This window comes from Oncorhynchus gorbuscha, linkage group LG23, assembly GCF_021184085.1.
Source record: "Oncorhynchus gorbuscha isolate QuinsamMale2020 ecotype Even-year linkage group LG23, OgorEven_v1.0, whole genome shotgun sequence".
Lineage (NCBI taxonomy): Eukaryota > Metazoa > Chordata > Actinopteri > Salmoniformes > Salmonidae > Oncorhynchus > Oncorhynchus gorbuscha.
This window is the reverse complement of record NC_060195.1, coordinates 57,386,733-57,409,829: the sequence shown is the minus strand read 5'-3', so window position 1 is coordinate 57,409,829 and position 23,097 is coordinate 57,386,733. Positions and strand designations below refer to the sequence as shown.

At 43.1% G+C, this 23,097-nt stretch overlaps 1 protein-coding gene across 1 annotated transcript in view; it reads right to left on the bottom strand.

Annotated features, from left to right (window-relative positions):
- The window catches only part of LOC124011646 (inactive dipeptidyl peptidase 10-like), a 61,336-nt gene extending 49,046 nt beyond the window's left edge, over positions 1–12,290 (bottom strand). Inside the window, exon 1 of the mRNA XM_046325104.1 lies at positions 11,760–12,290. Coding sequence (XP_046181060.1) covers positions 11,760–11,816 — 57 coding nt within the window. The 5' untranslated portion in view covers positions 11,817–12,290. The remainder of the gene's footprint in view (positions 1–11,759) is intronic.
- Between the last annotated feature and the right edge of the window lie 10,807 nt (positions 12,291–23,097).

The following is a 23,097-nucleotide window of genomic DNA, read 5'->3' as shown; positions in this document are numbered from 1 at the left end:
AGGCGATGAGAAAAATAAGCGCAAGGATGAACCTTATCGTCAGACTGGAAGCGCTGGGATAGAATGGCTCCCACGCCTACCTCTGAAGCGTCAACCTCGACAATGAATTGTCTAGTGACGTCAGGAGTAACGAGGATAGGAGCGGACGTAAAACGTTCTTTTAGAAGATCAAAAGCTCCCTGGGCGGAACCGGACCACTTAAAACACGTCTTGACAGAAGTAAGAGCTGTGAGAGGGGCAGCAACTTGACCGAAATTACGAATGAAACGCCGATAGAAATTAGCGAAACCTAAAAAGCGCTGCAACTCGACACGTGACCTTGGAACGGGCCAATCACTGACAGCTTGGACCTTAGCGGAATCCATCTGAATGCCTTCAGCGGAAATAACGGAACCGAGAAAAGTAACGGAGGAGACATGAAAAGAGCACTTCTCAGCCTTTACGTAGAGACAATTCTCTAAAAGGCGCTGTAGAACACGTCGAACGTGCTGAACATGAATCTCGAGTGACGGAGAAAAAATCAGGATATCGTCAAGATAGACAAAAACAAAGATGTTCAGCATGTCTCTCAGAACATCATTAACTAATGCCTGAAAAACAGCTGGCGCATTGGCGAGACCAAACGGCAGAACCCGGTACTCAAAATGCCCTAACGGAGTGTTAAACGCCGTTTTCCACTCGTCCCCCTCTCTGATGCGCACGAGATGGTAAGCGTTACGAAGGTCCAACTTAGTAAAGCACCTGGCTCCCTGCAGAATCTCGAAGGCTGATGACATAAGGGGAAGCGGATAACGATTCTTAACCGTTATGTCATTCAGCCCTCGATAATCCACGCAGGGGCGCAGAGTACCGTCCTTCTTCTTAACAAAAAGAACCCCGCCCCGGCCGGAGAGGAAGAAGGCACTATGGTACCGGCGTCAAGAGACACAGATAAATAATCCTCGAGAGCCTTACGTTCGGGAGCCGACAGAGAGTATAGTCTACCCCGAGGAGGAGTGGTCCCCGGAAGGAGATCAATACTACAATCATACGACCGGTGAGGAGGAAGGGAGTTGGCTCGGGACCGACTGAAGACCGTGCGCAGATCATGATATTCCTCCGGCACTCCTGTCAAATCGCCAGGTTCCTCCTGAGAAGTGGGGACAGAAGAAATGGGAGGGATGGCAGACATTAAGCACTTCACATGACAAGATACGTTCCAGGATAGGATAGAATTACAAGACCAATTAATAGAAGGATTATGACATACTAGCCAGGGATGACCCAAAACAACAGGTGTGAAAGGTGAACGAAAAATCAAAAAAGAAATAGTCTCACTGTGGTTACCAGATACTGTGAGAGTTAAAGGTAGTGTCTCAAATCTGATACTGGGAAGATGACTACCATCTAAGGCAAACATGGGCGTAGGCTTGTCTAACTGTCTGAAAGGAATGTTATGTTTCCGAACCCATGCTTCGTCCATGAAACAACCCTCAGCCCCAGAGTCAATCAAGGCACTGCATGTAGCACCCGAACCGGTCCAGCGTAGATGGACCGACATAGTAGTACAAGATCTAGATGAAGAGACCTGAGTAGTAGCGCTCACCAGTAGCCCTCCGCTTACTGATGGGCTCTGGCCTCTTACTGGACATGAATTAACAAAATGTCCATCAAATCCGCAATAGAGGCACAGGCGGTTGGTGATCCTCCGTTCCCTCTCCTTAGTCGAGATGCGAATCCCTCCCAGCTGCATGGGCTCAGTCTCAGAGCCAGAGGAGGGAGATGGTTGCGATGCGGAGCAGGGAAACACCGTTGATGCGAGCTCTCTTCCACGAGCCTGGTGACGAAGATCTACCCGTCGTTCTATGCGGATGGCGAGAGCAATCAAAGAGTCCACACTGGAAGGAACCTCCCGAGAGAGAATCTCATCTTTGACCACTGTGTGGAGTCCCTCCAGAAAACGAGCGAGCAGCGCCGGCTCGTTCCAGTCACTAGAGGCAGCAAGAGTACGAAACTCTATAGAGTAATCCGTTATGGATCGATCACCTTGGCATAGGGAAGCCAGGACCCTAGAAGCCTCCCCACCAAAAACTGAACGGTCAAAAACCCGAATCATCTCCTCTTTAAAGTTCTGGTAATTGTTAGAACAATCAGCCCTTGCCTCCCAGATAGCTGTGCCCCACTCTCGGGCCCGGCCAGTAAGGAGTGAAATGACGTAAGCAACCCGAGCTCTCTCTCTAGAGTATGTGTTGGGTTGGAGAGAGAACACAATCTCACACTGGGTGAGAAAGGAGCGGCACTCAGTGGGCTGCCCGGAGTAGCAAGGTGGGTTATTAACCCTAGGTTCTGGAGGCTCGGCAGGCCAGGAAGTAACAGGTGGCACGAGACGAAGACTCTGGAACTGTCCAGAGAGGTCGGAAACCTGAGCGGCCAGGTTCTCCACGGCATGGCGAGCAGCAGACAATTCCTGCTCGTGTCTGCCGAGCATGGCTCCTTGGATCTCGACGGCAGTGTTACGAGCGTCTGTAGTCGCTGGGTCCATTCCTCGGTCGGATCCTTCTGTCATGCTGGTGAATGAGGACCCAAAAGCGACTTGGCGAAAACAGAGTATTTAATCCAGAATAAACTTTACAAAACAAAAAGCATAATACTACACGTAAAGACGAGAACAGACTGGAGACTTGATCGAGAACTGCAGGTTGCCTCGGGAAGGCACTTGAACCTAGCAGACTCAGACACCTGCTCACCACGCAGCATCTGAGGGAAACACGACACGACAGGGCAAAACATAGACACAGCACGGTGAATATAAATGAGGATCCGACAGGGCAGGTACGGGAAACAAGGAGAGAAATAGGGACTCTAATCAGGGAAAAGGATCGGGAACAGGTGTGGGAAGACTAAATGATGATTAGGGGAATAGGAACAGCTGGGAGCAGGAACGGAACGATAGAGAGAAGAGAGAGCGAGAGAGTGAGAGAGGGAGGGGGAGAGAGAGGGATAGAAAGAGGGAAAGAACCTAATAAGACCAGCAGAGGGAAACGAATAGAATGGGAAGCACAGGGACAAGACATGATAATAAATGACAAAACATGACACAATGTTTGCACATAGTTCTAGGTTTATTCCTGCCAGAAAATTGCTACTTTTAATGAAGTTTAAAGTTGATATAACAGTCTGGTACTCCAGTCTATCAGCACACTATCCACAGAGAATTCCTTCTTGTTCCAGAACATCTTGTAGAACTGATGGATACAGCCTACTGTCATAACTCAGTGGAAAAACTGTATAACAACTCACAAAGATGTCCATTTATCCAAAAAGAGCACCTAGCTGAGGGCTTTACATTTTCTCACAGATTGCTGTGAAATGGTCCATTTCTTACATCAGCCTTTGATGTTCTCCACAGTGATTTCATGAGCAGGGATGTTGGGTAGCCACAGAACGTTTCATATTTTTGTTTACCCTAAAGGGTACTCTTAACCTTGTATCCCATCAGTCCTCTGTCCCTGGCCTGTACACTGTGAAATGACATAATTAATCCTCAATGTTGGGTTACATTAATTTACCTCAGCCATAAAGATGTAGTTCACTTTGATGGCAGTACAAATAAGATAGTGTTACCCTCTAGTGGCCAAGCATGAGATGTGCATGTATGTGATTCATACAGCAAGGATGACTTCAATATAATGCATTACCGCTATGCGACAGCATTACCTGCCTTAGTTCTCTTTCTCTCTACGTTTTCACTCTGTCTGATCGAAACGACATGGTCTGTGGATCTACAGTGTGTCGACTGGTGGGGGTGTGAAGCACGCTATGATCCTCAGATACTTAATGGGCTCCCAAGTGGCGCAGCAAGAGATGTCACTACAGTCCCTGGTTCGAATCCAGGCTGTATCACATCTGGCCATGATTGGTCCAGCGTCGTCTGGGTTTGTTTGGGAGCCATTGTAAATAAGAATTTGTTCTTTACTGACTTGCCTAGTTCAAATAAAAAATGATCTTTCTGTAAAGACAAGAGACACTGACAGCTTTTATTGAGCTTCTGACAGTCTTTTGATCCTGCTTTGTGCTTATTCCCAATGCATACACACTGAGTGTAAAAAACATTAGGAACACCTGCTCTTTCCATGGCGTAGATGACCAGTTGAGTCCAGGTGACCGCTATGATCCCTTATTGATGTCACCTGTTAAATCCACTTCAATCAATGTAGATGAAGGGGAGGAGACAGGTTAAAGAAGGATTTTTAAGCCTTGAGGTAATTGAGACATGGATTGTGTATGTGTGCCATTCAGAGGGTGAATGGGCAAGGCACAATATTGAAGTGCCTTTGAAAAGGGTATGGTAGTAGGTGTCCAGTGCACCGCTTTGTGTCAAGAACTGCAACGCTGCTGTGTTTTTCACTCTCAACAGTTTCCTGTGTGTCTCATGAGTGGTCCACCACCCAAAGGAGATCCAGCCAACTTGACACAACTGTAAGAAGTATTGGAGTCAACATGGGCAAGCATCCCTTCGACACCTTGTAGAGACCATGCCCCAATGAATTTAGGCTGTTCTGAGGGCTAAAGGGGATGCAACTCAATGTTCCTAATGTTTTGTACACTCAGTGTACATACTGAGTAGATGAAACAAACTTGTGAGCAGGGTGTTAATCTGTGAACTTGAAATCATGTTAAAAGTAATATCCGAATTACATAATTTCTCGTAATTTTGAGAAATGTATTTGTTACCGAAGTGTCAACACTAAAACAAACACAAATTAGTTGCTGACAATCTTGAAGTAGTCAAGCCGCAATAATACAATTATTTGGTCACATCTACCCTCCAAAACCTGCTGTAGTCCACATTAGCATTTCTGGAGCAGAATTCTGAGCAAGAATCCACACTATAAATCATGCATTTAAATGAGGGGATTAAAACCTGCCTGTCACACTCAGAGACAGCTTCACTTTATAGAGTTAAACACTTCCTTGGGCAAATCCTAATACCACAGCTCTTTTGAGGATCATAGTTTTCCTTCTAGTTTTATTTGTCACATGCACAAGTACAGTGAAATGTTTAACTTGAAAGCTCTACTCCACAGTGCATCATTCAATATAACAAATAATATATATTATATACTATATATTATATATATATATTCATATAATATAATAGCCACTACACTACACGCAGGATAATTTAACAAATAATATATATTATATACTATATATTATATATTATTTGTTAAATTATCATATAATCTGTGTAATTTAACAAATAATATATATATATTATTTGTAGTGTAGTGGCTATTATATGAAGGTTTGATTTGGAAAGGTTTTCTTGCCTGGTCACAAACAGCTCTCAAGCGTCCACAAGTCCACAAGTCCACAAGCGAAGGGAAGAGGTGAGAGGAGGAAGGCGCGTAGATGCGAGAAGGAATTATCCAACGATTAAAGGGGTAGAGCTTTCAAGTTAAACATTTCACTGTACTTGAATATAATATATATAATGAAAACACAAGAGAAGTAAGAGAGGAAGCTATAAGCGGGGTCAGTGCCAGTACCAAATGTACAATGTGCAGAGATGTGAGGTAAATATGTATTATTTGTGGAACAATCTTCAAAATGTTCTTTAATTTGTTGTTTGGAGGGCTCTATGGTACAGTCGATGAATAGCATTCTCACATAGGTATTCCTCTTTTCCAGGTGGGAGAGGACAGGGTGGGGTGCAAATTCTGGTGGTACGCAAACTGGAGTGGGTCTGGGATGATGGAGTTGATGTGTAGTGATCAGCTGTTCAAGGCACTTAATAATTACAGATGTGAGTGCTACAGGGTCATTGCGGCAGGACGCCATAAAGTTTTGGGGAACAGGGATGATGGTAGTCAGCTTGAAACATGTGGGAATTCCAGACATGGACAAGGAGAGGTCTACCAGCTGGTCTGCACATGCCCTGAGGACATGCCCTGGAATACCATCTGGCCCTGCGACCTTACAAGTGTTGACCAGTTTAAAAAACTTACTCACGTCAGCTTCGGAGAGAAAGATCCCTATCCCCCTTCCAATATCACAGATTTAAATGTACAGTATATCTGTGCCAAACATGCTCTATATCATTCAGAGGTGAAGATAAACCAAAGCAAAAAAATATATATTATCTTTGGTTAAGCCAATGAAATGTGTATTTTACTGCCCAAACATAGCACTTGCCTTGAATCGATGATGCAGCCTTCTATGTCTCTAGCAGAAGAGGCTCCTCCTCAGAGGAAGGGGAGGAGAATCCTCCTCAGTGAATTTCAGAAAAATATAAAGAGTGAAACATTTAAAAAGAAAAAACTATACAAAACATATAAACGTCACCAAATAATTGATTAAAACACGTTGTTTTGCAATGGAGGTCTACGATAGCCTCAACAGCACTGTAGGGCAGCACCATCGTGTAGCTGGAGGACAGCTAGTTTCCGTCCTCCTCTGGGTACATTGACTTCAATTCAAACCTAGCAGGTTCGTGGTTCTGACCCCCTTCCATAAACGTACACAGTAATTATGACAACTTCCGGAGTACGTCCTCCAACCTATCAGATCTCTTGCAGCATGAACTGACATGTTATCCACCCAATCAAAGGATCAGAGAATTATTCTAGTACTGAAAGCATAAGCTACAGCTAGCTAGCACTGCAGTGCATACAATGTGGTGAGTAGTTGATTCAAAGAGAGAGAAAGACACTAGTTGAACAGTTTTGAAGAAATTAAACTGCTTGCCAACTGTACACTGTACTGCATGATTGTAGCGGGTTTACTAATGCGTTAGTTCAAGTAGTATGTTGACTTGACGTTAGCTAACATGGTGACAACCATGTTGGCTGTGTGTCGTTGTTAGTGGCTATGATATGAAGGTTTGACTTGGAAAGGTTTTTTCGCCTGGTCACAAACAGCTGATGTGCTGTGCACTGAAGTCCACAAGCGAAGGGAAAAGGTGAGAGGAAGAAGGCGCGTAGATGCGAGAAGGAATTATCCAACGATTAAAGGGATCATGCTGTTTGTATGTCGCTGCTATGAAAGTGAACTGCGTGTGAACAGGGGTGTATTCATTCCGCCGATTCTTTCTGAAATGGAAGCAAATGTAACGAAAAAGGGATAAACAAACCTGTAGTTGTCTAATAGAAACTTTCATTTGCAACAGTTGGATTAATAGGTGATTTTTATCAATATATTCGGCTCTATTTAATCTCAGATTTAAAAAAATGATAATTCGCGTCAGTAGACATCATGCAAGACTACAAATCCTAGCAAGCTCCTGAACGTCATCTCTAGCTGACACCTTTAATAAGAGGTATTGTGTCAATCTAAAATTTGCACAAGACAGTTCACAGAATGGTCTATTTAAAGTAATTTTGCCAATTTATTCATTACTACATTTAGCTAGCATTTGATCAGTCTTGTCCAAATCCTCATCTGTAGTTCTTTATGATAGCCACATTAGCAGCTAATTAGCGTTTCATTTTGGGGGGGGGTAAATTCAGGCAAATATATTGATAAAAGTCACCTTGTCGTAGAGTGATTTACACAGTTATCAAAACATCACACTAAGGTAAGCCTACACGAAACACAGCCCGTATTTTAAGTGTTTCTAAAATCCCCTATGGGAAAAATGAATGGTGGAAAAATGATTTGAACTATTTCAAATCAAATCAAATAAAAGTTGATTTGTTACGTGCGCCGAATACAACAAGTGTAGACCTTACAGTGAAATGCTTACTTACAGGCTCTTACCAATAGTGCAAAAAAGGTATTAGGTGAACAATAGGTAAGTAAAGAAATAAAGCAACAGTAAAAAGAAAGGCTATATACAGTAGAGAGGCTATAAAAGTAGCGAGGATACATACAGACACCGGTTAGTCAGGCTGATTCAGGTACTATGTACATGTAGATATGGTTAAAGTGACTATGCATATATGATGAACAGAGAGTAGCAGTAGAGTTAAAGAGGGGTAAGTGGGTGGTTGGTGTCGGGACACAATGCAGATAGCCCGGTTAGACAATTAGGTGAGCACTGGTTGGTCGGCCCAATTGAGGTAGTATGTACATGAATGTATAGTTAAAGTGACTATGCATATGCATATATGATAAACAGAGAGTAGCAGCAGCGTAAAAAGAGGGGTTGGGGGGGCACACAATGCAAATAGTCTGGGTATTTGTTCAGGATTCTTATGGCTTGGGGGTAAAAACTGTTGAGGAGCCTTTTGTCCTAGACTTGGCACTCCAGTACCAATTGCCATGCGGTAGTAGAGCGAACAGTCTATGACTGGGGTGGCTGGGGCCTTTGACAATTCTTAGGGCCTTCCACTGACACCGCCTGGTGTAGAGGTCCTGGATGGCAGGCAGCTTAACTCCAGTGATGTACTGGGCAGTACGCAATACCCTCTATAGTGCCTTGCGGTCAGTGGCCAAGCAATTGCCGTACCAGACAGTGATGCAACCAGTCAGGATGCCCTCAATGTTGCAGCTGTAGAACCTTTTGAGGATCTCAGGACCCATGCCAAATCTTCTTAGTTTACTGAGGGGAATAGGCTTTGTCGTGTCCTCTTTACGACTGTCTTGGTGTGTTTGACCATTCTAGTATGATGTTGATGTGGACACCAAGGAACTTGAAGCTCTCATCCTGCTCCACTACAGCCCAGTCAATGAGTATGGGGGCGTGCTTGGTCCTCCTTTTCCTATAGTCCATAATCATCTCCTTACTCTTGGTTACGTTGAGGGATAGGTTGTTATTCTGGCACCACCCGGCCAGGGTCTCTGACCTCCTCCCTATAGGCTGTCTCGTCGTTGTCGGTGATCAGGCCTACCACTGTTGTGTCATCTGCAAACTTAATGGTGGTGTTGGAGTCGTGCCTGGCCATGCAGTCGTGGGTGAACAGGGAGTACAGGAGGGAACTGAGCACGCACCTCTGGGGAGCTCCAGTGTTGAGGATCAGCGTGGCGGATGTGTTGCTACCTACCCTCACCACCTAGGGGTGGCCCATCAGGAAGTCCAGGATCCAGTTGCAGAGGGAGGTGTTTAGTACCAGGATCCTTAGCTTAGTGATGAGCTTTGAGGGTTCTATGGTGTTGAACGCTGAGCTGTAATCAATGAATAGCATTCTCACATAAGTGTTCCTTTTGTCCAGGTGGGAAAGGGCAGTGTGACCCAATAGAGATTGCATCATCTGTGGATCTGTTTGGGCCGTATGCAAATTGTAGTGGGTCTAGAGTTTCAGGGATAATGGTGTTACTGTAAGCTATTACCAACCTTTCAAAGCACTTCATGGCTACCGACGTGAGTGCTACGGTTCAGGAGTCATTTAGGCAGATTGCTTTTGTGTTCTTGGGCACAGTGACTATGGTGGTCTGCTTGAAACATGTTGGTATTACAGACTCAATCAGGGACATGTTGAAAATTTCAGTGAAGACACCTGCCAGCTGGTCAGCACATGCCCGGAGCACACGTCCTGGTAATCCGTCTGGCCCTGAAGCCTTGTGAATGTTGACCTGTTTAAAGGTCTTACTCACGTCGGCGACGAAGAGCGTGATAACACAGTCATCCAGAACAGCTGATGCTCTCATGCATGCCTCAGTGTTGCTTGCCTCGAAGCGAGCATAGAAGTGACTTAGCTCGTCTGGTAGGCTCGTGTCACTGGGCAGCTCACGGCTGTGCTTCCCTTTGTAGTCTGTAATAGTTTGCAAGCCCTGCCACATAAGACGAGCGTCGGCCCCGGTGTACTATGCCTGTTTGATGGTTCGTCGCAGGGCATAGCAGGATTTTTTGTAAGAGTCCCGCACCTTGAAAGAGGCAGCTCTACCCTTTAGCTCAGTGCCAATGTTGCCTGTATTCCATGGCTTCTGGTTGGGGTATGTACGTACAGTCACTGTGGGGACGACATCCTCGATGCACTTATTGATAAAGCCTGTGACTGATGTGGTGTATTCCTCAATGACATAAGAAGAATCCCGGAACATGTTCCAGTCTGTGATAGCAAAACAGTCCTGTAGTTTAGCATCTGCTTCATCTGACCATTTTTTTATAAACTCAGTCACTCGTGCTTCCTGCTTAAATGTTTGCTTGTAAGTAGGAATCAGGAAGATAGAGTTGTGGTCGGATTTAACAAATGGGGGGCAAGGGAGAGCTTTGTACGTGTCTCTGTATGTGGAGGTGATCTATAATTTGTTTCCCTCTGGTTGCACATTTAACATGTTAATAGAAATTTGGTAGAACTGATTTAAGTTTCCCTGCATTAAAGTCTCCGGCCACTAGGAGCGCCGCCTCTGGGTGAGTGGTTTCCTGTTTGCTTATTTCCTTTTACAGCTGACTGAGTGCAGTCTTAGTGCCAGCATCTGTCTGTGGTGGTAAATAAACAGCCACAAAAAGTATAGTCGAAAACTCTCTAGGCAAGTATTTATTTATCACAACATACTCTACTTCAGGCGAACAAAATCTAGAGACTTCCTTAGACTTCGTGCACCAGCTGTTGTTTACAAATATGCACAGCGTTCCCACTTGCCTTTTCCGGGTCCTGACCAGGCATCCAGCTGTTTGTCCTCTGTACCTGCATCGCTTCCTCTTGCAAATAACGGGTATGTCGGCCCTGTGGGGTGTTTGGAGAATGTCTTGTGCGTCCTTCTTGTTGTAGAAGAATCTTAGTCTAATCTGAGGTGAGTGATCGCTGTCCTGAATTCCAGAAGCTCTTTTTTTGCCGTAAGATACGGTTGCAGAAACATTATGTACAAAACAAGTTACAAATAACGCAAAAAAACAAACACATAATAGCACAATTGGTTGGGAGCCCGTAAAACTGCTGCCATTTCTTTGGGCGCCATTTTTACCATTTTTTTTACCACTAGATGTTATGGGTATCATGACTGTGTAACTCTATGATTACATCCTAGATCAGCTAGATGCAGGCAAGATTGTGCAAGGCGACATTGAATGTGTCAATGTCTGTCATCTTGATTACTCAAATTTCTCTCGACCTGTGCACCTACATTGTACACTTTCTTTCACAGGGTAGGTTGTAGCAACCTAAACCTAAAATTTGATTATCACGTATGTTACATTGAGCTAGGGGAATGGAATATGAATGACAGTCATCCAATATGCTGTAATAGAAAAAAGGCCATGCTCATTAAAACAAAAATAATCGTCCTCCCTGATCTTAAACAGCACCGACCGCCACTGGTCTCTAGAGGGACTACATTTGCAGACATAGAAATAGAACCCATTGGATTGTAATTCTATGGTGCAGACCATGCAATCACCGTTGTTGCTAAGAGACCAGTAATGGTCACTTTGTTTTTGGTATTTCCGATGTTGATTAATATACTGTAATATCCATTTAATATGCAGCCACCATAATCATTTCATATGACAGGGTTTAATTGTTTGCATAGAGTCTCGTGACAGATTTATAAATGACACACACAAGATTGGGTTCTGGGTGATTAGATTGTTTGAATAACTATTTTCTATAAAGGCAGAAGCTGTGCAGATACTCATTCATCTTTCAAGTCCAGAAGAGACTACTTTTAGCCTGAGCAACCCACCATTGTGATTGACAGTGATGGATAAACGGAGCTATGAATTCGATTGTTTGCACACACCTGTTCAAACCATTGCTCACAATGCCTTTCTTATACAGGCAACATTGTAAGCTACAGGATTAGGCTACTGTAGACTTTAGGTATAGGAAAAATATGACATATATCTGAATTTATAAGTAGGTTGTGCACATCGTGCATTATAAAATAAACACACTTACCATATCCTTAGATGACTGGCATGGTATTTGATGAGAGACGCAGGCTGTTTGATTCATATTGGACACAGTTTCCTTTGACGAAGGTAAAGACAAATTGATAAAGACAAATGAAAATGTGGTCTAGACTTCTCCAAGCTCAGGGTGCGTGTTGCTATCAAATGTGTTCGGTGTCTAGAATACTTTGCAATTGCTGCATTCAATCTTTGTTGCCTCCTGGTGATGAGTTTTTCCGTCGCTGCTCCTCTCTCTCCCTCTGTGAAAAATATATCTGACACATCTCGCTCCAAAGCAGACTCGGAATATGTTACTTGTTTTACTGGGGTTGCTTCACGTGGAGAAGGGATAGTAAAAAATAAATAGCTACAGCTGATTTTTCAAAAGATATTAAAGCTGAGGAAAAGGGTTATTCAATTGTTTTGTCAAGTGTTTGTCTTTTTTTGGTTCCTCTGAATTTTAGAAGTAAGACTTGAAATGTAATGTTTTGATATGATGTATGTCTTGGTTCAGATTGAAATACTGTTAAGCACCGCTGAAACACTGTTCCGTCGCCTTCACTGACCTGCTTCGAGGACCACAATCTGTTGAACACTGCAGTAGCCTAATACATTTCTCACAACGTTTCACTCACATTCCCTGAAGAGCTAACCTTAGATTAAGTCCCGCTGGAGAAAATTGTAAAACACGTGGACTGGAGGTTTTCTGGCGTGCCTACACACTGCCTGAATATGTACATGGGGAGCTATCTTCAAGATCCTCAGGCTGTTCCCAAAGGCATGTTGAGCCCACTCACTTATGCTCTCTCTTTCCAAATACATGTTACCTTTACTGAATGGTTGACAAGTGGAAATTATGTTACTGTAAAATAAATCAACAGAGCTCATTATCTGTTTGGTTATCACATTCATGGGATGTGCATAGCACTTGCTAAGATGATCCATGACTGCTGTACGTTAAGTATACACTGATTGTACAAAACATTAAGAACACCTTCCTAATATTGAGTTGCAGCCCCTTTTGCCCTCAGAACGGTGTCAATTCGTCGGGGCACGGACTCTTACAAAGTGTCGAAAGCGTTCCACAGGGACGCTGGCCCATGTTTTCTCCAACGACTCCCACAGTTGTGTCAAGTTGGCTGGGTGTCCTTTGGGTGGGGGACCATTCTTGATACACTCGCGAAACTGTTGAGTGTGAAAACCCCAGCAGCGTTGCAGTTCTTGACACACACTGATGGAAGTGGTTTTAACAGGTGACATCACCTGGATTAACCTGGTCTGTCTATGTCATAGGAAGAGCAGGTGTTCCTAATGCTTTGTACACTTAGTGAACAGTACCTTTGTAAGGACAACCCATTGGGCATCAGTTCAATGTCTAGTTTGATTTACATTTGGCTGAGTTGTCAACTAATGTGAATTCAACGTGAATTCAACATTTCATTACAGTTAGGTTAAATATTGGGTGAAAAAAATCCCAAATTCACTTAAGTTGATGGCTTTTTGCAAATCCAATCAGTTTTCCATGTATATTCGAACTTACTACAATTTTTGGTTTATAGTTGAAATGACCTGGAAACAATGTTGATTCAACCAGTTTTTGCCCAGTGGGAAATGAATCATTGCCAGCTTCTTCACATTCTTACATAACTAACAATACCGCTGCTTTATCAATGAGCTATTATGCATATCGTCATGATGAAAAATAACCAATACCTGAAAGTCGTGAAGCTGGGGGAGGTAATATTAATGCATGTAAATACTATTCATATGACTATTATTCACTGTGCAGACAACACAATTATTTAAAAACTGCAAGTGTACAAGTAGGTTTTCACTTTGTAGCACTTCCATTTAGGCTTCCATTCCATCGGCAACATTAATAATTGCCACATTGATCCTAATAGTTCCTTTTTTTTATTTCACACTGAGGTGAATTTTTATGATGAAGAGACACACATGTAGAGGAGGCAGTGTGTCAACAGTGTGGGCTGAAGCTGAGAGAGGACTCAGAGGATGAATACTGGCATAATTATAGAGAATACATGTTGATCTCCAAATAGCAGCAGTGCAAAAACCACTCTCCTCAATCCAACACTGACACTTACATTACAGGACCAAAAGTATGTGGACACCTGCTCGTGGAACATCTCCTTTAAAAACCATGGCCATTAATATGGAGTTGGTCCCCATTTGCTTTTATAACAGCCTCAACTCCTATTGGAAGGCTTTCCCCTAGATGTTGGAACATTGCTGCAGGGACTTGCTTCCATTCAGCCACAAGAGCATTAGTGAGGTTGGGCACTGATGTTGGGCGATTAGGCCTGGCTCGCAGTCTGCGTTCCAATTCATCCCAAAGGGGTTCGATGGGGTTGAGGTCAGGGCTCTGTGCAGGCCAGTCAAGTTCTTCCACACTGATCTCAACAAACCATTTCTGTATGGACCTCGCATTGTGCACGGGGGCATTGTCACGCTGAAACAGGAAAGGGCCTTTCCCAAACTGTTAGCACAAAGTTGGAAGCACAGAATTGTCTAGAATGTCATTGTTTGCTGTAGCATTACGATTTCCCTTCACTGGAACTAGCCCAAACCGTAAAAAACAGCCCCAGACCATTATTCCTCCTCCCCCAAACTTTACAGTTGACACTGTGCATTCGGGCGGGTAGCATTCTCCTGGCTTCTGCCAAATCCAAATTCATCCGTCGGACTGCCAGATGGTGAAACATGATTCATCACTCCAGAGAACACTTGGCATTGCGTATGGTGGTCTTAGGCTTGCTCGGCCATGGAATCCCATTTCAAGAAGCTACCGCCAAACAGTTCTTATGCTGATGTTGCTTCCAGAGGCAGTTTGGAACTCGGTAGTGAGTGTTGCAACCAAGGACAGACGATATTTACGCGAGCAGTCCCGTTCTGTGAGCTTGTGAGGCCTACCACTTCGCGGTTTCCACTTCTCAATAACAGCACTTACAGTTGACCGGCAGAGCTCTAGCAGGGCAGAAATTAGACTAACTGACTTTTTGGAAAGGTGGCATCCTATGACGATGCCACATTGAAAGTCACTATGCTTTTCAGTAAGGCTATTCTACTGCCAATGTTTTCAGATGGAGATCGTCCTCGATTTTATACACCTGTCAGCAACGAGTGTGGCTGAAATAGCCAAATCCACCAACAGGTGTCCTCATACCTTTGTATATATATATAATGTAGCACAACGCAAGCAAGATCGTAACATCAAATATACCCTGACATCATACCTCAGAATGATGGAGATGCAGATATTTCCCCAAAAATGTAAAGGTCTATAATGCTTACAAACGGACTAGCTAAAATCCTTGCCAGCTAATATTAGCTAGCTACAGTTACCTCATTTCAACTCTGATTTGCAAGCTGAGTAGCTAGCTAGCATTCGTGTGCTTCATCTGCTAACCCCAAACAGCACACCTGACACTGTTTTCATAAAAGTTAATTATGTGTTGGGCAAAAATGTATTAAGAATCAAACTATGGTAATAGCTCATGTCAAACTACTACTAACATCGTCCAAGACACAAAGGGACCATTATGACTGGCCCTTGCTGACATTAAAAAAAAACTGTAATACCTCACATGAAGCAGTATTGTATGCTTGCTCTTACCAAGCATACAATAGGACAGAGTAGGTGCACAGCTGACCTCAGCTAAATGTACATCTAAATGCCTTTTAAAGTGGTCAGTAAGCTAAATCAGGGTCACACAGTGATTCTTGGTAGTCTTAAACAAATCTGCTTTGAAACAAAAGTGTACAACTCACACACAAGGTTATGGGCTTAAAAAAAGACATGTACCATGTCATATATAGAGTTGAAATGTATTCAATTTTGAGTTTGCATCCAAATATTACCATAGCCAAGGGAAGTAGGGGTGCTGAGGGTGCTGCAGCACACCCTAAAAAATCTGAATTGAAAATATATACACTTAACTTGTAACCATTTCAGTGATTTTACTGAGTTACTGTTCATATGAGGAAATCAGTCAATTGAAATTCATTCATTAGGCCATAATCTATGGATTTCACATGACTGGCAATACAGATATGCATCTGTTGATCACAAATACCTTTAAAAGAAATTGCCTCACAAATGGGCCTCAGGATCTCATCACGCTATTTTTGTGCATTCAAATTACCATCGATAAAATGCAATTGCGTTCATTGTCCGTAGGTCCTGCCTGCCCATACCATAACCCCACTGCCACCACGGGGCACTCTGTTCACAACGTTGACATCATCAAACCGCTCGCCCACACAACGCCATACACTTGGTCTGCGGTTGTGAGGCCGGTTGGACGTATTGCAAACTTTTCTAAAACAATGTCGGAGGCGGCTTATGGTAGAGAAATGAACGTAACATTTTCTGGCAACAGCTCTAGTGGACATTCCTGCAGTCAGCATTGCACTGGGCCTTTACGAGTCCTGTATTAGCAGACCGATATAACCTGTCTCAACCCCCCCCCCCCAAACTACTTCCTGCAGCTATGAATATTACACTTTATATACATCACAGAAGACTGAAATATAACAAAACCGTTTGACATAGAAACACTGGATTTTCGTTGTTTTATTTTGTGTATAATCCTTATTAGTTATGAAATATATTAATAACATTCCACCCATGAGGCCAAAGAGTGCACTTTTGGTCATTGAATTCAGGAAAGGGCTACTCATAGCAGTCTAACACTCTAAATCCCAGCACCTAAATCTTAGATGACATGGTACGGTTATAATAATATTTGAAAAGGCAGAGTTTTTTGACAAGTACACTATGGGAGTTTACATTATATGAAAAGGTTTCAGGAAATACATTTTGCATGCATCTATCACAGGGAAAATACGCTTTTTCAATGTATAGAGGCATACACACTACACCCTTTTTGCTTTAGGAGGCTGCTCAAGAAGATATGGGTGTCTGTGTGGGTGGGCGGGAAATCACAAGTCCATCCAATTGGAAAGGACTGGTAACTAAGACAAATTAGTGGCATAAATTCTTCACAGGTTTTGTGATTTGAATGATACATTTCAGTTGAAATGACAAAGTACACAGAATGTCCGTAGGTGTTTGATAAATACATTTCAGTCTGCTTTCAGATGAATATAGGATCATGTACTTTCTATGTTGTTTAATCGGTTGCATGTGGGCCTGCAGTATATACTGTATGCTGCAATTCAGCTTTTAGCTCCAAATGTGTACTATTCAAATAAAACCTGTATATATAATTCACTCAAGACAGTCAATGTTAAGTACATTGATTAACTTTATCACAGATTAGGATACAGTATAAAAAACAAAGACCAATGAACCCTTCAGTAATGTTCAAAAGAAAATGTGTCTCCAAACATTTAACCAACAGGTGAAGTTGTGATTCTCACCTGATGACTTCAGGACATGCCGAACAGTCTGATGGTGGACAGATCTTTCAGTGGGTTGCTCCAGTGAGCTTCGGGAATTATGTCAGACGTCTGGTCATGGGCCTTTGAAGGGGAAAATGTTAAATACACATCTAATTTAGCTTTGTGGAACGTTTAATGACAGCACAGAATTCAAATATTTTTTTTGATGAGTTAAAAACGCACTTACCACTTACTTAGTCTTCAGTTGTCAATTGCAAGGAGCAAAATTTCACGATGCCACTTCGGCACAAGCGAAACGCAAAGCAATTGTTCACCTGCCCGAGCCATACTAACGTTATGAAGAACTGTTAAATGAGCCATGTGCTGCCTACCATCTTCGCCCAATATCTAACGAGCGCAAAACTTCTTCATTCCAGCATAAATAAGTATAACCCGGGCCTTACGTGTATTTGAGTCCTACTCAGTTCACCATTAATTGAAGATCTAAACATTTGACATTGGCAATATTAGTACAATCTATTCTACCAAAAGGGAATAAGATACTTTTTGATAAATCCCATTAATACTAAAACGATAACTTTACCAGTGCATGCTAACAAAGTAAAGAAACTTTGACAAACCTAAAGGTATGTTAAATCATGGTAGTCAGATGTGTCAGTCATGCTTAGGGAATGTCATCATCCCCTCTGGTGTCCTCAGCTAAACCCAGGACCAGTAATGAAACACAAGCATGAGTTACAATTAGTTCATGTGGCCAATGTCCTTGGCGTAATTTGGATACACTGACATAACACGCACTCATTGTGTCATATTTAAGCAATAAGGCATGAGAACCCAGGGATTACCGTGTGACAGCCCTTAGGAGGGTTCACGATAATTACCCGGTTCGAGGGTCTTATTGACTTTTTAAAGAACAGGTTGTTTGGATCCTGATTGGTTGATAGCACGGAGTTATTCACAACAATTACATTATTTAGCAGATGCTCTTATCCAAAGCGATTTACAGGATAAATTAAGGTTAATTGCCTTGCTCACGGGCACATCGATAGATGTTTTTATCTGGACAGCTCAGGGATTCGACCCAGCGACATTTTTGTTACTGGCCAAATGCTCTTAACTTCTAGGCTACCTGCCACCCTATCTCCGGGTAATGCCTGCTACCAGTTCCATTTGAATTATCAATGTGCGTCTACTGTTCCACAGCCCAGCAAGACAATTCATTAAATTAATCTCCCCTGGAAAAAAGCATCTAGATATTATTTCCCCATGCTAGTAGCCTAGCATTTGATTTGCAAAAGTTTGTCTAAACCTTGATGCCTGCCTCTCCACTGTGCCATAGAGCAGGGGTTTTCAAACTTGTCTTGCCCGGGACCCCCGCCCAGGCAAACCGGCGAGCCAGAGACACCGTCGTCTGTTAGCAAAAAAATATCTTATCACGAATGCAGGGGAGGACGACAGCCGGTTCTCATTGAATCCACAGAAGTTCAAGGCCAACTGAGCTACTCAAGGGGTCTGAATACTTTCCGAATGCACTGTAGGCATTGCTCTTATCTAGGTGGGTGAGGGCAGTGTGGAGTGCAATTGAGATTGCATCATTTATGGATCTGTTGGGGGCGGTATGCAAATTGGAGTGGGTCTAGGGTGTCTGGGATGGTGGAGTTAATCTGTGCCATAACCAGCCTCTCAAAGCACTTCATGATTATAGAAGTGAGTGCTACAGGGCGGTAGTCCTTGTGGCATGAAGCCTTAGAGTTCTTGGGGACAGGAATAATGGTGTTCATCTTAAAACAGGTGGGGATTACAGACTGGGACAAGAAGAGGTTGAAACTGACCGTGAATATGCCTGCCAGCTATTTTGCGCATGCTCCGAGAATGCACCCTGGAATACTGTCGGCCCCGCGGCCTTGCGGGTGTTGACCTGATTAAAGACCTTTCTCACGTCGACCTCGGGTAGCGAGATCACCCAATCCACACGGTCGGTGAGGGCCCTCACACCTGGCACGATGTTGTTGTTGTCAAAACATGCATAAAAAACATGGAGTTCGTCTGGTAAAGAGGCATCGTTGGGCAGATCACGGTTGGGTCTTTCTTTGTCATCCGTAATGGACTGTAGTCTGCCATGCGTGGTGGGCGTCGGAGCCTGGGTAGTATGATTACACCTTATTCCTATATTGTCCTTTTTCTCATGATGACTCCGCGGAGGTCATAGTGGGACTTCTTGTACTTATCCTGTCCTCTGCCATGGCCTCAGAGTTGTCTACAATAGCTCTGTGTGTTGTAGCACTGTCCTTTAGTTTAGCGCCAACCTCTGTGTTACTCCAGAGCTTTTAATTGGGGAAGAGGCTAACAGCGCCGATATATTTTCTAATAATGCCGGCGACAGAGTCTCAAAACATATTCAAATCAGTGCTAGCAAAGCAGCCCTGTAGCATTATCTCTGATTCTAGTGACCATTTTCAACAGAGCGAGTCACAGTACTTCCTGTTTGAGTTCTGCTTGTAAACAGGAAGCAGACGTGTGGAGTCATGATCTAATTTGCCGAATGGCGGACGAGTGAAGGTCTTGTATGCTGACTTGTGGGTAGAATAACAGTGGTAGGACTTCATCACCCCTAGTGGCATTTGAGACGTATTGATGGAAGTTGGGCATCCCGTGTATTAGTGACGCGGAATTAAACTCGCCGGCAACCAGAAAAGCAGACTCTGGATGTATCGTTTCTTGCTTGTTTATAGCCTTGTAAAGCTCGTTAAGTGCCAGGTTGTTATTTTTCTTGTACTGTGGTGGAATGTATACAACAGTCAAGATGACAGCTGAAATCTCCCTCGGGAGGTAAAAGAGTCGGCATTTGACCATCAGGTATTCCAAGACAGGTGAACAGTGGGTCAACACTTCTACCGCGTTCGAGTTAGCATACCAGTTGGTGTTGATGTCTCCCCCCTAGATGTCCCCGTCTCCACTGTCCAGTCCGTCTGGTGAATGGAGAATCCATCGAGTTGGATAGCCATGGGGGGTATCTTGTCCGAGAACCGTGTTTCAGAAAAGAAGAGACCTGTCCAGCCCGTCCATTTATGTTGGCATACTCATGTTCCTGGAGCCATGTTGAATTGCATTTACCTATGACTCCCACCTCCCATGACTCCCATCATTCTAAGACAAGCTTAAAATTGACTCAATGGTCAAGTTTTTTTTTAAACTTGCAGTGGGGCAAAAAAGTATTTAGTCAGCCACCAATTGTGCAAGTTCTCCAACTTAAAAATATGAGAGAGGCCTGTAATGTTCATCCTAGGTAGACTTCAACTATGACAGACAAAATGTGTTAATTAAAAATCCTACAATGTGATTTTCTGGATTTTTTTCTTCTCATTTTGTCTGTCATAGTTGAAGTGTACCTATGATGAAAATTACAGGCCTCTCATCTTTTTAAGTAGGAGAACTTGCACAATTGGTGGCTGACTAAATACTTTTTTGCCTCACTGTATGCTGCGGTCTTAACCAGGTGTGAAGATGGTATTACCACATACGACTGGGAAGAATCCACTTGAACACCCCTCCAATTCGTAATTACAAGTATGAAACACATCTATGATGCCACGTTCAAAACAACTGGCTACTCGGATCTAGGAACTCGGAAACCTCTGACTTCCGACTTCAGTACGTTCAAGACAACTGGGAACCTGGGAAAAATAGTTTTGAGTGGTCATCAACGGAATTCCAGCTCCTTTATCTTGAGTGGTCAACTCGGGAAATTCCAAGTCGGAAACTCGGGTATCTTGCTAGAGCTCTGACTTTACAACCGGAAGATCAATGATGTCATGATTTGAGCATCATTTTGAGGGGGAAGTTTCCAGTTGTCTTGAAACCACCATCATTCCTGAGCACCAACTTCACCCACATTAATTTGGTTTTGAACACTACAATTTATTTACAAGCACGACACTGTAGCTGTACTTTTAGTTTATGGTGAACGCACCTTGTTGGCCATTAGCCAATCAACGTTTCTCAACTAGTTCAAGCATGCGAATGCATCCAACTGGTATTTACGGCTAATTACCATCTCCAGTTGGTTATGAATGCAGCATTATTGGTGCTTTTTGTGATAGTTGCGGGCAAAAATAATTGATTTGCTCTGGCAACTCTGACATTTTGCAGTGATTCCTGTCCAATGTGTCACGAAAATGCACTGGCGAGGGAAAAGTATGGCTTGATTGAACCATTTTCGGGCTGTAAAAGTGTGGCGATTGTTTAAAATCGCGAGCCCTCTTTTTGAAATGCGGTGATCAGACAGTAATATTGCAGTGACTTGAATGTTATTGGGCAGTTTTCCATTGAAAAAAGCCCTGCCTGTGTAACTGGCATGCTCTTGCATGAGCATGCCAGAGATTGGGCATTCCTCTGCCCAGGTGTTGCTGACACATACCAGATCTAAAAACAACTGGATAGTTAATTTTAAATATCAACTAAGGGCTAAACACATATGTTATCGCAATCTGTTCGTCTATGAGCGGCACACAACCATTGGTTGACGCATGCAATGTCTGAGCAGGGGAACACAACCTATATGGAGGAACCGTGAGCTCGTGTGAGCATGCTTTCCCGCATGAGATGGAACCTCTCTACCGACAGGAACCTTTATTTTAAATGGTTAACAGACATATTAAACATCTCTATTTATCCACCATCTTTCCACCAACTTATACACTTCCTGGAATGTGTTGGGGGAGAGATTCTGAAGAAATATTCCATTGTCCTACTAAGATTGCTGAATATCCTTTACTTTTCATGTTCACTGCATTGTTCATTCACCTTGGTTTGAAAGTAATGTAGCGAAAGCACCTTCTAGACTTAATACACTTACTGTACCGTTAAAATAGTCCTTTCAGGTTACATCCATCGAGACACATTTATAGAAATATCTGTCTGCCTTTATTGGAATGTGGGTGGGCGTTGAAATCCACAGATTTGGTACATGGTCAAATACACGAGACCCTCGACAGCAATGATGGTCTAACCGTCATTTCAATTGAACTGATAAATGTAACTTACTTTGTAAAGATATTGTATGATTCAGGGATTCATGGATCATTCCAAACCAATCCACGACCACACAACAAAAAAAAGAAACTGTGGATGGTAAGACTGTATTAGTTTGAGAGAATAAATCTACTGTCAATATTACATGGGTAGTTATGGGTTCTGGCCCCCAAAAAATGATTTATACACACACACACACACGTTCAAAAGTCTGGGGTCATGTAGAAATGTCCTTGTTTTTGAAAGAAAAGCACATTTGAGTCCATTAAAATAGCATCAAATTGATCAGAAATACAGTGTAGACATAGTCATTTACAACATTCACTATCGTAGCTGGAAACGGTTGATTTTGAATGGATATCTACATAGGCGTACAGAGGTCCATTATCAGCAACCATCACTCCTGTGTTCCAATGGCACATTGTGTCAGCAAATCCAAGTTCATTATTTTAAAAAGGATAATTGATCATTAGAAAACCCTTTTGCAATTATGTTAACACAGCTGAAAACTGTTGTTCTGATTAAAGAAACAACAAAACTGACCATCTTTCACAGAACAGCGCAAACTGGCCCTAACCAGAGAGGAGTTGGAGGCCCCGGTGCACAGCTGAGCAAGAGGACAAGTACATTAGTGTCTAGTTTGAGAAACAAACACCAGTCTCAACGTCAACAGTGAAGAGGCGACACAGAGATGGGAGTTGCAAAAAAAAAGCCATATCTCAGACTGGCCAATAAAAAGATTAAGATGGGCAACGCAGACACTGGACAGAGGAACTCTGTCTAGAAGGCCAGCATCTCGGAGTCGCCTCTTCACTGTTGACGTTGAGACTGGTGTTTTGCGGGTACTATTTTATGTAGCTGCCAGTTGAGGACTTGTGAGGAGTCTGTTTTTTATACTAGACACTAAGGTACTTGTGCTCCTGCTCAGT